The following is a 16,072-nucleotide window of genomic DNA, read 5'->3' on the forward strand; positions in this document are numbered from 1 at the left end:
GCATGCAGCATCCATTGCATCCAGGAGGGACATTTGGTCAAAAACCTTCCATCTCCAGGATGAGAAAAACCTCAATGGGGTTGAGGAAAGGGGAGTAAGGAGCAAGGAAAAGGGAAATCATCCTAGGATGGACGTCAAACCATGCTGTGACTGCACGGGAATGGTGGAATGCCACATTGTCCCATGTGATCACATATATTGGCAAGTGGTCTCTCACCTGTCCCCTTTCTACCTCTGGCACAAGTCTTTCATGCAGGTCTTCTAAAAACAGGAAAAGCCGGTTGGTGTTGTAGGGGCCAATCTCACATTTATGCAGGAGTGCACCATCGTTGGAGATTGCGGCGCACATGGTGATGTTGGCTCCTCTCTGGACCGGCACAGTAACTGTGGCCCTTTTGTCCCACTCCTCTCCCTTGTCCTGGTATACATCTTCTTCTACCTAGTGTAGACATTTTTCTTTCTTTCTTTTGTTGCTCTATATTGTTCCCTTTCCACAAAAGATCAGCCCAAAAGGTCCTCTTTTACATTACACCATATGGTCATGCGATTGAAAGAACCTCAACACTTGAGTGTGTTTCCTAGATTTATATATTTGCATAATTCAATCAGCTGTTTCTCAGTAACAATAGAATAAAATACAGGGGATATATTTGTGTTTCAGTGCACAATATAAACAGCTGTTTACCTTGACTTTAGCCTGTAAGGTTAGGTTTAGAACATGGTGTTATCTGTTCTGACATACAGTGTTAAAGCATTGGTAAATTTGGCAGTAAAAATCCATTGTTTTGGTCTTGGTTGAGGTTGTATGTAAAAGAAGTTCAAGCATTTTACATTTGTGTTAATTATATGCGTTTTGTGTTAAAGCAACAACAAATGTGTTAATAGTATAGCTTACACAGACGGATGTAGTGCTGTGTTAAGAGTTTAGGAAATTTGTTAAAAGTATTGAAAAATCTGTCATAGCAATCGTAAAAAACTGTAAATGGTTTATATTATAATGAATTTTGGAGAAATTGTACCTGTCAGAGTTTGATGAACTTCTGAAGATCTGCTCGTTTCTGAGATTTATTCCTTTCTCTGTGTCTGTGTGATGAGGTTTAACAGCACTGATCACTGAATCTGTTGACTGTCATTAGATGATAGTAAAACTAACTGTATTTACACACAATCCTCTCAGAATTTACTGCATGTGTGAGTTTATACAAGATGCACTCATCATCCCAAATTAAACACTTAATGGGGTTTTTACTACAAGCATTCAGCGTTTAACAGCTGATGGAAGTGACATTTCAAATGAGTGTGATGTTGCTGTTAGCTTTAGCACGTTAGCTTAAACAACACAGCTTGGGTTGATGGTAAAGCATTCAACTCCCATTTGTAAGATGCTGTTCACTGAAGTTTCACTAACTGCTACATTCTTCATTATTTACTTCTGTTTAGTCAGACCAGGAGTGCAGCCATATAACTCTGCTCCTTCCACATGGCAAGCCACTGTATTATTCATATGTAGTCACTCAAAATAGTGTTTTACCAATAATACTCAGAGCACACAGAAATGCATCTAACCAGTGTCCTTTACTGAAGCAGCTGCTGTCTCATAGTCCATCAACAACCAATCAACACAAGGGGTAAGGGAATCTGAGTATTGACGCTGACTGTCACACCCGGAGTTGTGAGTTTAAATTCAGGGTGTGCTGAGTGACTCCAGTCAGGTCTCCTTAGCAACCAAATTGTCCCAGTTGCTAGGGAGGGTAGAGTCACATGGGGTAACCTCCTCGTGGTCACTATAATGTGGTTCTCGCTCTCGGTGGGGCGTGTGGTGAGATGTGTGTGGATGCCGCGGAGAATAGCGTGAAGCCTCCACATGCGCTACGTCTCCACGGTAACGCGCTCAACAAGTCACGTGATAAGATGCGCGGATTGACGGTCTCAGACATGGAGGCAACTGAGATTCATCCTCCACCACCCGGATTGGTCACTACACCACGAGGACTTAGAGCGCATTGGGGAGAAAAAAACAAACAAAAAAACAACCAATCAGTATTTAATATGCAAATAAACAAACGCATGGGCGATTTACAGCCAAGCCTGGAGTGCACAAAGTGTCCAACACTCAAAGTGCATCATCCGGGTACTTAAAGTACACTTATTTTTGCTGCATTTTCAATGTAAATGTACAACTCGTACCATACACTACAAAATGGGCTAGTTTAGTGCAGAAGTGTGTGGATTGGGACGGAGGTGATTTTTAAACACTATTGAAGTTCACATACATGATGGACACTTGATCTGCTTCAATAATTAAATAATAAATAAATAAATGTAAAGGATGTTTTCTACAGAAATTCATACATATAGGCACAATTTATATTTGTCTACAAAACTAATTCTAACCAATTAGGTATTAACGTTCATTAGGTGTAATATCTGTTTATTTGCATATCATATTCGAGTGATTGTAAATGTGAAATGTTCATGTATATAAATGATCAGTCAGTAAAACATGGTTTGCACTATTTAATTGGTTGTTTGTGACCTGCAGACTGTAGGATATATTAGATTAATCACAATCATCTTTATTGTTAAGTATTCTCACACATACGAGGAATTTGTCCTGGTGACAGAAGCTTCCAGTGCACAAACAATACAACAACAAGACAGAGATGATCATAGAAAAATATATAAAAAAATAAAATACAAACAGAATGAAATAAAAATGTAATAGAAAATAAAGAATATATAGAATATACAATAAGACAGTATATATATACACACACAGACATACGTAGTGCAAATTAAAATACTAATCTGTTATATACAGCACAAGGGAATGTAATGCAGAAGAGGATATGTTGGATAAATATAAATACACTAAACTGTGAATTGCACATGATTATTGTTCAATGTGGCAGTTTGAACTGTTCATGGATAACCTGAGGGGTAAAACTGTTCCTGTGCCTGATTGTTCTGTGCTGTATCGTCGTCCAGAGGGCAACAGTTCAGAAAGGTATTGGGCTGGGTCAGGGGGGTCCAGAGTGATTTTACCAGCCTGGAGTGGGGCAACCAATAACCCTCTCAGCAGTCCGGACTGTCCTAATGTAGTCTTCTGATGTCCGATTTCATAGCTGCACCAAACCAGACAGTTATTGAGAACAGATGACTCAATGACTGCTGAGTGAAACTGGATCAGCAGCACCTGTGGCAGGTTGATCTTACTCAACTGTGAAGGAAGTACAACCTCTGCTGGGCCTTTTTCACAATGGAGTCAATGTGGGTGTCCCACTTCAGGTCCTGTGAGATGGTAGTGCCCAGGAACCTGAATGACTCCACTGCTGGCATTGTGCTATGGCACTGTAACTGTTCTTACCTTCACAAGTCTCTCATTGAAACACTTACACCCAAATATGATCAATATCTGCCAGGAATTAAACCATCAGCTGTATTTCTGTAATAGAATATTTTTATTCAACACAAACGTGAATGGTCATAACCCTAAAGATCATTGTCCTCTAACGTTCTTCCAGTGTTGTTGTGACTAATATGACAGAATATTTCATATATTTGATTTATTTGATAATTTGAATATGAATTAACCGTCATCAGAGAGTCGTCAGATGAGCGTAAGCATCTTCACACATTTCAATTTAATGATATTAAAACATCATTCAAGTACTGAAATTACTACTGAAGTGAATAATAATTAAACTTGTTTACAAGCATACAGTAACAAGAAGTTAACACAGGCTAAAGATTTATTTTTAACATGATCATTTCCATAAATCTGTTTCTAAAGACACTCGACGCGGTGACATCACTTATCGGTTATTATAGGAAATACACACGTGCATAAATGAGAACTTTTTATTTGAAATGTTTCTGTATTATCGTTATTTGAACACACACAGTAGATATAAACAAGAACTCATTTGGCAAGATGTCAGGATTCCTATCGCTCAAGACTATTAAATATGAAATATTGTATTTCCGAAATCAGTCAGACATGTTGAACATGAATGAGGATTACTGAGAGGGAATTTCTCACTGACAGTGTTTTTAAACCACATTAGTGTAGATTGGAAAAATAAAAACAATAGCACTCAATATACAGTATTTTCATCAAATATGTCAAAGATTGTGTTTATTTTGCGTTCAGCAGTTTATCTTCAGATAACAAGTGAACAATCAGCAAAGTTTATAGACAAACACAATTCTCAAGTACAAATGAAAGTCCTCATCAATGATAAAAATGAAGATTAAATGAATGATTAAATGCTCCTGAATGAGGAAATGTGTCAAACTGTTAAATAAAAGAGAAGCATGTCAAGTCTTCCAGAAGTTCGGGTTCTGCATCATTCGCCTCTGAAAGTTTTCATACCTAGAAAAAACAAAAGAGAATTCTTCTAACCTATCTATGAATAAAGATGAAACAATATTATTATTATTACACGGCGCTCTGGAATACTCCATTGTGATTGGCCAGTCATGCAGCAGTGTGATATTAGAAAGTCATCTTTCCTACTTCTCGGATCAGATCTCTAAAAGTAATTTAATCAAACTAATTTAACACAAATCAATATTTCATGTATATATATATATATATATATATATATATATATATATATATACCCGCGACCCTGTACACAGGATAAGTGGTTGACGATGGATGGATGGATATATATATATATATTTGGTAAGTTGTTGTGTAATAATCGGGATGACACCAGAGTCGTCTGCGGCACGTCAGAGTCGAGGTTTATTATGAGATAGCAGTCGACTGATTATTATTATTATTAAACACACAAGATCAAGAGGTCAGTTGATGTTTCTGTGATATTCATCTGAACGTTCTCTCACCATTTGAGGATGGAGCTCGCAGGAACGTACATCTCTGAAGGGTTTGGTGTCATCTGTGATTGTGACAGGGCAAACGAGGACGTGAAGTTGTACAAGCTCTCCAACATCTTCTGTGTGAACTGTCAATCAATAATGAAGACTTTCATCAATGGCAGGATTGTGGATCAGAATGTAAGAATCTGTTTGCTGGTTCAGTGTGAAGAACAGTAAAGGCCCTGATATACTTTGGTTCTTCGTTCAGGAGCTGAGCAACAGGATACTGTGTGTGAACATTCAGAGGAGCATTTCAAGTGTTATCTCATGAGGTCAGTAAAAACACTCCATGATGGTTTAAAGTAATAGATATGCAGTAGATAATGTGATGTTATTTAATTGATTTATTTTGGCCAGATATTGTTGTAAATGACATCACACCCGTTTTCATGTGAAATGTGCCTTTAGTGACATCACCGGTCCCGTGTACACCTCATCAGTCTCAGGTGACACAAGCGCTCAGCATTAAATAAAGGTAGAAACAGTTCCAAAATTAGTTTGTAATCCGATCACTCAAAACACATTCAGAGGTGATCAGAAACGTGATCAAACGAATCAATAAACATCTGTGGACTGAAATCGGATTATTTAGAAAAATTGATGATAAAAAGAGTTTGATGGTTCTGCTTTTATCTGATACCTTGTTTTGAAACACTGATAACTACTTGCATAACTTTCAAAAGAAATTGGAATTATAATTTTAATCTCTATAAGTTTTACAAATGTATTTAGCTAATTTATAGTGCTTTATATCTCAATTTCTCAGTATGAAAGTGCTAATTTGTATATAAACACGAATGTACACTAACGGACTACCACAATGAAGAAGAATAAAATACACATCTCTGTAAATGTCTGGGATGTCTTTGGCCCATTTCCACCTGCTCTTACGATGCGTCTCGGGTGATCCGATCACATGTGGTCAGGTGAGACACATCGATGTTTACACCTGCTCACTTAAATGCATCAGATTTGGAGGGTCTCTCATGCCGACATACATCAGTCACTATGTCAGTGTGTTATTGCATGATAAACACAAAACAGTGAGAAAAGACAAAAAGCCTGAAACAACCAGTGTGCTGTTTCTCCCAGATGGAGCTGAAATTTAATTTAAGCATAAATGTCATCTGTGATGATATCAGACACTAAAGACGATCAGTAAATCTCTCATGATGGTGTATGTATCCCCTTTTTAACTTTTGCGATCAGACGGTTATTTCATTTTAAAACCGCTCGTAACGGCAAACTTTAAACTCTTGTTTTAGCACAGCAGTTGATTGACAGGTGAGGGGTGGTGCTTCACTGCTGCCGGGACACATACAGGACGGATTCGAGTTTACACTTCAAATGTGATGTGGTCACTTGCGTTTTGATCGCATGTGAAAGGATCACCCGAAACGCATATTAATACGGGGTCAAACAGACTGTGTAATATTGACTTTGAGCGATCGACACACTGAACAAAACTAGAACAAAACGTCCCATCCTCCATCGTGACCGTCTGCACCTCGTTTATTGACCATGGCGTGGTTTTGGCAACAGCCATTTCTTTTTACAATTGAAAGGTCGCGTGAACAAATGATACTGCTATCGCTAATGCTAACTTTAAAACTAGCGTGTTGATGTCGCATGTCGGAAATCCAGTGACGCCGGCAGTGACGATTCTCTCTGACCAATCAGTGATCTGCAGGGTTTGACGTCACAGTGTCGGCTCGGCTCACTTGGAACCTCGACCAAGGTGGCACTAAAAAAAGTATCCGGTACCAGATACTATCCACAGCAGAAACCCCAAAAACTGAGTCGAGTCGAGTCGTGCTGTGGAAAAGCTCCATAACAGTGATTATAATCAGAGAATTCTAGTATTGATGCATCACTCACTTTCTGTGATTACTTCTTCAAAATTTTATAGAAAGAACTGAAGCAGACAGTACTTTTAACTGTGGGTTAACACTTAAAAGAGTTATGATAAAAATGATTAAAGACAATAAATGTCTTTTGGTCAATAGTTATTTAATGGATTTGAAATAGAGACCATATCAGTGTTTCTCAACGCTGTTCCTGAAAGTCTCAACAATACACATGTTCAAGGTCCAAAAGCCTAAAGTGGGTGTGTATCCAGAATGTGTCCTGTTGAGGCGTGTTGATGCATTCCAGATGTAAAGATCGAGAACTTGTTACCTGTGTAAATGAGTCCACTGTGGAAACAGTTGCATTAGATACCGGTGTTTGTTGTGCGAGCAGATCTAAAGCCTCCACAGAAACTCCGACCTGAGCGACTGATGGAGCCTGAGGAACCCCCATCATTCCAAACGGATGAGCTCCACCTTCACCTGAACAACAACACACATCATGAAGAGCAAATCTACAAGCAGTCTGACAACATCATACAGTGATTCATGTGACTCTTACCAGCTTTCAGACCAGAGATCTTGAATATGGCACTGGGTTTCTCATTGGTGATGAAGCCCAACAGCTGCCACACCTGTCCCACAGAGGGATCAGGAAAAGAGAAGTACACAGCACCACCCATGCCCGCCGGGAAGGGCACTGTACCCAACATAAACACCACCACATGATTCACATTCTCATAGTCTGGTAAATTAAACACGAACTTATCAGTAGCGACCTGCTGCACATCCGTTTGCACCTGAAACAAACCAGATCAACATTCACTCAAGAACTATGAATAGATTTATATACAGCATGAGTAACGAAACTACACATGTGAAAGTTAATAAAATTAACTTAAAGCAAATTATTGTGTTCATCAGACTCATTTAAAGGGACAGTTCACCCAAAAAAAATAAAAATTCTCTCATCATTTCCTCACCCTCATGTCGTCCCAGATGTGTGTGAATGTTATATTTATGTGTATGTTGTGTGAATGTTATATTCATGCGTATGTTGTGTGAATGTTATATTTATGTTGTGTGAACGTTATATTTATGTGTATGCTGTGTGAATGTTATATTTATGTTGTGTGGATGTTATAATTATGCTGTGTGAATGTTATATTTATGTTGTGTGGATGTTATATTTATGTGTATGTTGTGTGAATGTTATATTTATGTGTATGCTGTGTAAATGTTATATTTATGTTGTGTGGATGTTATATTTATGTGGATGTTGTGTGAATGTTATATTTATGTGTATGCTGTGTGAATGTTATATTTATGTGTATGCTGTGTAAATGTTATATTTATGTTGTGTGGATGTTATATTTATGTGTATGTTGTGTTGATGTTATATTTATGTGTATGCTGTGTAAATGTTATATTTATGTTGTGTAAATGTTATATTTATGTGTATGCTGTGTAAATGTTATATTTATGTTGTGTGAATGTTATATTTATGTGTATGCTGTGTAAATGTTATATTTATGTTGTGTGGATGTTATATTTATGTGTATGTTGTGTAAATGTTATATTTATGTGTATGCTGTGTAAATGTTATATTTATGTGGATGTTGCGTGAATGTTATATTTATGTGTATGTTGTGTAAATGTTATATTTATGTGTATGCTGTGTAAATGTTATATTTATGTTGTGTGAATGTTATATTTATGTGTATGCTGTGTAAATGTTATATTTATGTTGTGTGGATGTTATATTTATGTGTATGTTGTGTTGATGTTATATTTATGTGTATGCTGTGTAAATGTTATATTTATGTTGTGTAAATGTTATATTTATGTAGTGTGAATGTTATATTTATGTGTATGTTGTGTGAATGTTATATTTATGTGTATGCTGTGTGAATGTTATATTTATGTGTATGCTGTGTAAATGTTATATTTATGTTGTGTGGATGTTATATTTATGTAGTGTGAATGTTATATTTATGTGTATGTTGTGTTGATGTTATATTTATGTGTATGCTGTGTAAATGTTATATTTATGTTGTGTAAATGTTATATTTATGTAGTGTGAATGTTATATTTATGTGTATGCTGTGTAAATGTTATATTTATGTTGTGTAAATGTTATATTTATGTAGTGTGAATGTTATATTTATGTGTATGCTGTGTAAATGTTATATTTATGTTGTGTAAATGTTATATTTATGTAGTGTGAATGTTATATTTATGTGTATGTTGTGTTGATGTTATATTTATGTGTATGCTGTGTAAATGTTATATTTATGTTGTGTAAATGTTATATTTATGTAGTGTGAATGTTATATTTATGTGTACGCTGTGTAAATGTTATATTTATGTTGTGTAAATGTTATATTTATGTAGTGTGAATGTTATATTTATGTGTATGCTGTGTAAATGTTATATTTATGTGGATGTTATATTTATGTGGATGTTGTGTGAATGTTATATTTATGTGTATGCTGTGTGAATGTTATATTTATGTGGATGTTGTGTGAATGTTATATTTATGTGTATGTTGTGTGAATGTTATATTTATGTGGATGTTGTGTGGATGCTATATTTATGTGGATGTTATATTTATGTGTATGCTGTGTGAATGTTATATTTATGTGTATGCTGTGTGAATGTTATATTTATGTGTATGTTGTGTGAATGCTATTTATGTGGATGTTGTGTGGATGCTATATTTATGTGTATGCTGTGTGAATGTTATATTTATGTGTATGCTGTGTGAATGTTATATTTATGTGTATGTTGTGTGAATGTTATATTTATGTGGATGTTGTGTGGATGCTATATTTATGTGTATGCTGTGTGAATGTTATATTTATGTGTATGCTGTGTGAATGTTATATTTATGTGTATGTTGTGTGAATGCTATTTATGTGGATGTTGTGTGGATGCTATATTTATGTGTATGCTGTGTGAATGTTATATTTATGTGTATGCTGTGTGAATGTTATATTTATGTGTATGTTGTGTGAATGTTATATTTATGTGGATGTTGTGTGAATGCTATTTATGTGGATGTTGTGTGGATGCTATATTTATGTGTATGCTGTGTGAATGTTATATTTATGTGTATGCTGTGTGAATGTTATATTTATGTGGATGTTGTGTGAATGTTATTTATGTGAATGTTATATTTATGTGTATGCTGTGTGAATGTTATATTTATGTGTATGTTGTGTGAATGTTATATTTATGTGGATGTTGTGTGAATGCTATTTATGTGGATGTTGTGTGGATGCTATATTTATGTGTATGCTGTGTGAATGTTATATTTATGTGTATGCTGTGTGAATGTTATATTTATGTGTATGTTGTGTGAATGTTATATTTATGTGTATGTTGTGTGGATGCTCTATTTATGTGTATGTTGTGTGAATGTTATTTATGTGGATGTTATATTTATGTGGATGTTGTGTGAATGTTATTTATGTGAATGTTATATTTATGTGTATGTTGTGTGAATGTTATATTTATGTGGATGTTGTGTGGATGCTATATTTATGTGGATGTTATATTTATGTGTATGCTGTGTGAATGTTATATTTATGTGGATGTTGTGTGGATGTTATATTTATGTATATGTAGTGTGAATGTTATGTTTATGTGCATTCTGTGTAAATGTTATATTTATGTTGTGTGGATGTTATATTTAAGTGTTTGTTGTGTAGATGTTATATTTATGTTCTGTTAATGTTCTCACCAGTCTTCCAGCGACTAAACAGCCGAACATCTTTACATTTACTGAAGAAACTCATTCGATAAATAAAGAGCCGCTGATCTTCCGAACACAGCTAATGCAGATATATCTGTAGACACTTGAAAAAGTACAAAACTTTAATATCTCACATGATTCTCATTGCTAGAAACTTCCAAAAGCGCAACCTCTGACCCCGGAAACAAAACACAGCAGCGCTTTCACTGATTGGACGACCTGGCGCGGGCCACGTGTGTTCTTTAAAAGTCCCTTTCTTCGCGATGATTTAAGCTCTTAAAATAAGTAATACATATAATCAAAAGAAATTATTTAAAAACCCGTCTCAATTGTAGTATCTCCGATAAGATGCCAATCAAGTTTCATTTTAAGAATTGTAAGTTATAGTTATTTAAAACCTTCGCCGTCGCTTCCACTATTACAAAGTTAGACCGCGCCCCTTCAAAGAAATCTACCAACCCAATGTTTGGTTAGACGGGCGCAAAGCGTTTCTGATTGGTTAGACGGGCGCAAAGCGTTTCTGATTGGTTAGACGGGCGCGGGCTGCTTGTTTGACTTTTATGTTTTCTGATACATACAGCAGCTTTAACCCGTAGTCTGTTAATAAAAATACAGAGTGAATGAGTGTTGGATTTAATTTAACAACATCACAAGAATGAAGAAATATAAAGGTTATAAAAATAGACTTTATTAAAGTCAGACAGTAAAACAGTAGCACAAAAACAAAAGCAGATTCAAGATACATCTGAGCAACCTCAAAAGCCAAAATAAAACAACAGATCCTGATCCGTTATGTCATTACACAGTGAATGAATCAGCGCAGTCTGTCCCAGCGCCAGATAGATGCATCGTCACACACTGCGATGAGAATACCGCTGTCTCGACTGAAACTCGTCTGTCTGATGGCCGATGTGCATTTAGGAAGAGTAAGTGTGGTACACCTGAGGAGGAACACCATACAGAGATGTAAATAAAACCAGCAGAACAAAACTGGTGGATACAGAATGATGCTTGAAAAACACTGACTTGACTTTATGAGGATCTTCTACTTCTAGATCCCAAACGTAGAGCTTGCCGACTTGATTTCCCAGAGCGAGCATCTGAGAAAGTGAAACACAATCTTCATTTCATGTTCAAGACCGATGTTCTTCCATAAACTATTTCAAGACATCATCTGTGATCTACAAGTTGCCTACAACTTATTGGCATATCTGGACCAACAAGAACTTTGACCTGTTTTTGTTTTGATTGAATCCACATTGTCTGTATATTCCAAGAAATTCTTTATACCTTTTGCCAGAAGTCCATCGAGAATCGCATGTACCAAATATCACACTGGCTGTAATCGAAGCGGCCGAGAATCGTCACATTCGACTCGTTCGGTTTAATGTGGTCAATATCGTCTTCCATTTTCCCAGGTTTCCAACACACTATGGCATTTTCACATGACTACAAGAGAAAGAAGACAGGAGTTATTAAATGATTGCATAAGTAATTAATAATGAGATGTTAAAGTGTGTGTATTGTGGTGATGCAGATTTTGTGCTTTAGATGAAATGACCTTTGAGAGAATCAAATCTCCAAGCCAGCGAACGCAGTCCACATAGTTCCTGTGAATGTCTCGTGTGGAAAAGTCTGGGAAGTGAATCTTCTGAGACACAAAAGGCCTGAAAAACAAAGACGTCTTACAACCTGTACTGTCAAGTGCTTGAATAAACAGCAGGGCTCAATGCTAAGGATATTTTCTACTATACCGGTTGGGCCAGTGCTTTAGATTTTTACTGGCTGCAGCACAAAAATGACAAATAGCTGTTTTTACCATCATGGCTTTAAAAAAAAATATGTCAGAAGTTAAATTTTTTTTTTCTTCATATCTTATGTTTTCAATACAATGTCCCCCAGGGGTCTGGGAATCTCAGCGAGTATTGACGCTGACTATCACACCTGGAGTCGTGAGTTTGAATCCAGGGTGTGCTGAGTGACTCCAGTCAGGTCTCCTTAGCAACCAAATTGGCCGGTTGCTAGGGAGGGTAGAGTCACATGGGGTCACCTCCTCGTGGTCACTATAATGTGGCTCTCGCTCTCGGTGGGGCGTGTGGTGAGTTGTGTGTGGATGCAGCGGAGAATAGCGTGAAGTCTCCACACGCGCTACGTCTCCATAGTAACACGCTTAACAAGTCAAGTGATAAGATGCGCGGATTGACGTCTCAGACGCAACTAAGATTCGTCCTCCTCCACCCGGATTGGGCATTCCAAATTGGGGAGAAATGTTTTTAAAATACAATGTCCCCCAAAATGTAATCACATTTATAATGAATGCCTTATGTAATCCCATATATGCGCTTTACAGATATAAATTCATAAATACGTCATATTAACCTCAGCCGTCCTGCCATTTACACGTGCTTATAAGCCAAGAGTTCTGAGGAGGAAATGATGGATTTTTGGTCTAACGTTTAGTCATGTAACTTTTGTCCATATGTAGCGTTTTCACAAGAAGGATCAAAGATTAATCACAGAGTTAAAGATGTGATTATTGGCTGAGAGAACAGACTTGCTACTAAATCGGTTGTGATGTGTAATATAAGTTAGAGAGATATTAGGCCTAATCTGTGAATTAACGATGTGTATATTACATGAAATCAGACAGACAATCTAAAGACCAACACTGACTGAAATTAAAAGCACAAAAACAAACATACCTGTACGGTCCAGAAATGAGACGTGTAACTGGTGTTTGATGAAGTAGACTGTTTTGAATATTCATCTTCACCTGCAGCTGAACAGCTCTGATAATAACAGTCTAATATTCATAGTGATATTGCTTTTCATATCAAATGCCATTATCAGGTCCAATTAATGATTACATTTGGAAACATTACCTAATTAAATGTATACTAACATTTTGAATATTGAGCAGCTTGTGATTTCCAGACACGTGTATAACTGGGGTTTAACAAAGTTTATTATGCCTCATTCGACGCTTCATCTCTAAAGGCGAATTAATGAGAGAAAATATGTTTGTTTTTTTTAAAGTGGGAATAAAACCAGTGCTCTGTCACGTTAAACAGTCTACACTGCATGGAGAGACCATGATGATGAGACATGCACGGAGAGACAGGGAATTTTCAGTACTGAAAGAAACCATTGATTTCTTGTTCCAATGTGTGGATTACCAATTTTCACCAACATGTAAAAACAGAAAATGTGGGGATTTCACGCACTGTGAACACGGAATGTGTGGGGATACTTAAAATGTTGATGAAGACATTAAATCCCGCTACGAAATTCATTAAGTGGGTTTTTTTCCTGCTATTTTCTACACATTGTTAATAACTGCTGCTAACCCACTTGGGAAAGAACGAGGACAGTGCTAGGAGAGTGCGCTCGGTGTCTGCACAATCTTGTGCTGTGCCGGCCGGCCAGTATATTAGGCTCTCATGCATCTTTGCAAGCTAAATATACTCGCGCTCGCTCCTCGGTTAGAAGACTTCGTTTGCTTAGTGCAATTGTTGTGCTCTCTCACTTGTTGTTTGCACTAATGTTATAAATGCAGCACTGGTCCGATTGGGCAAGTGACCATTCTAGCAACTGGCCCGAATCTCTCTCACACTGGCCCGGGCCATCGGACAGTCCTTATTGTCGAGCCCTGAAGAGCATGAGTTAATAAATGCTAACCGGTTGGTTTTGCTGGGGTTATACTCATATGACCCACGAATGGCTTTCTGCATCCTCTCAGAGTTGATTCTCCAGAGCTTCAGCGAGTGATCCATTCCACACGACATGATCTTCTCACCCAGCAGGTCAAAATCCTACAAACACAAGAGGATTCAAGTCACTGCTCACTAATGTTGATGTCAATATGAGCAACCATTAAAATGAGGAAGCACAAGCTTTAAGAAATTGTGAAGCCACTTTAAACTCACTGCGCTCAAGACCTCGTCACGATGGCCTTCAACACCTCCAAAAATGGCCACCAGAGTATCAGTATGAATGTTCCACAGACGCAGGGCGTGATCTGATGTACCACACATGACACGTTAAAACAGCACGCACAGAAACAGCATCTGTATGTTAGTGAGACTGACTCACCTTTACTGACTGACAGCAAAAGGTTTGGATCCCTTGGATGAAATTTGAGTTCGTTGATGGCGTTACCATGACCGACATAATGCTACACATGAAATAATGTCATCAGTGTACATATGGGTGAAGAAACAACCCACACACATGACTGCACTAATACACACATATTGTTTGCATCAAAAATGCAGTTTATTCATATCATGAACCCATTCTCACTTTGACACACTGCATTGTGATGTGGTTAATGATCCGAATGATGCCACGGGAACCGGCCACAGCGAGTAACGGATGACTAGTGCTGGTGTCAAACGTCCAAGCACAAGTGTAAAAGTTTTCATCTGCCTAGTGAGTTCATAAATCAAGGGAATAACACCAAAACTACAGTGACCATGTTTAAACAGACAGAATAAAAACCCAATGAGTGTGATTAAAGGATACATCCGCATCTACATATGACTGCAGGAGTCGAATCTCTCCTTGAGAATGACACTCGTATAGTGTGACCTGCAAGAACAACAAACATTAGACACTTATATTTGTGTTTATTGAATATATTGAGCAGTATGCCACTCACTCTGTTACTGCCGACGGTGGCAAACACCAGCGGATCTCCTTCTTTACTGTTCCAGTTAAACTGAACACCGAATAATGGCTGCCCATGATCCTCCTGTGTGTTATTACACATCAATCATCATCAGGACTCTTTCGGGACTATTTCTGGACTATTTCAAACAGAAACACGTCAGACTTACCCTCAGACTGTTGACACACTTGAAGGAATATTTACATTTCTTAGACTTCCATTTGCCTTTACCCCAGCTCTTCCTGCCCGGGGCATTAGCGGTGTTGGTGGGGGTATCTGGCCGTTCTGTGTTCGTGCCACTTTCAACACTGACCGCATCATCCTGTAAACATAGTTTACTCTTAAATAATCAACATTTACTGAGTAGAAATACATTAATTACACACACAGTGTTACATTCTCAATACTGAAACACGCAGTTACACTATAATAATTATTATATAAATTACATGAAGAGATTGTACTGATAATTTGTCAATAAACACACGAAACTTTGATCATAAAACACATTAATACACACATCTCGATAATAAATACTGCTGAATATTGCGTTAAAGAGAAACTTAATTCACATTCACGTGTAGCGACACAAACAAACAGTCGTATTAAACAGAAAGAGCGCGAAACACACATACATTATCGTCTCCAGACAGTTCCGGGTTACTGTTTTCATCGCTACTTAATTTCTGTCTTTTATTATTCGGCATTTCGTTTCCCGCCACAGCGTGACTTTCAGACATCTTCATCTTCCTCCTCATCTTCATCCAGCGACACACTGCCGGAAAGCAAACCGTAAAGTTAACGCAACGCTGCTGCAAAATTCTCCCGCTGCTGTAACACTCACGACACCAGAGGGAGACGTTTCATTATTCATAATATCATTAATTACATTTATTTCTGTATCAGATACTT

The 16,072-nt window shown here is 37.3% G+C and overlaps 2 protein-coding genes across 2 annotated transcripts; both read right to left on the minus strand.

Annotated features, from left to right (window-relative positions):
* Positions 1 to 2,511: 2,511 nt before the first annotated feature.
* Positions 2,512 to 10,668, minus strand: hikeshi (heat shock protein nuclear import factor hikeshi). The gene is made up of 5 exons (XM_052126979.1): positions 10,480 to 10,668; positions 7,297 to 7,534; positions 7,066 to 7,217; positions 4,855 to 4,973; positions 2,512 to 4,375 (listed from the first exon to the last, which is right to left on the minus strand). The coding sequence occupies exons 1-5, from the start codon at positions 10,507 to 10,509 to the stop codon at positions 4,321 to 4,323; spliced, it is 594 nt and encodes a 197-aa protein (XP_051982939.1). The 5' UTR covers positions 10,510 to 10,668; the 3' UTR covers positions 2,512 to 4,320.
* A 497-nt stretch (positions 10,669 to 11,165) lies between these two features.
* eed (embryonic ectoderm development) lies at positions 11,166 to 15,935 on the minus strand. The gene is made up of 12 exons (XM_052127000.1): positions 15,796 to 15,935; positions 15,330 to 15,482; positions 15,152 to 15,244; positions 15,016 to 15,081; positions 14,794 to 14,919; positions 14,584 to 14,665; positions 14,418 to 14,509; positions 14,170 to 14,303; positions 12,053 to 12,158; positions 11,782 to 11,940; positions 11,518 to 11,591; positions 11,166 to 11,432 (listed from the first exon to the last, which is right to left on the minus strand). Exons 1-12 carry the CDS (start codon positions 15,922 to 15,924, stop codon positions 11,306 to 11,308), a joined length of 1,341 nt encoding a protein of 446 aa, XP_051982960.1. The 5' UTR covers positions 15,925 to 15,935; the 3' UTR covers positions 11,166 to 11,305.
* Positions 15,936 to 16,072: the final 137 nt, after the last annotated feature.

Source organism: Xyrauchen texanus, chromosome 5 (assembly GCF_025860055.1).
Source record: "Xyrauchen texanus isolate HMW12.3.18 chromosome 5, RBS_HiC_50CHRs, whole genome shotgun sequence".
NCBI lineage: Eukaryota > Metazoa > Chordata > Actinopteri > Cypriniformes > Catostomidae > Xyrauchen > Xyrauchen texanus.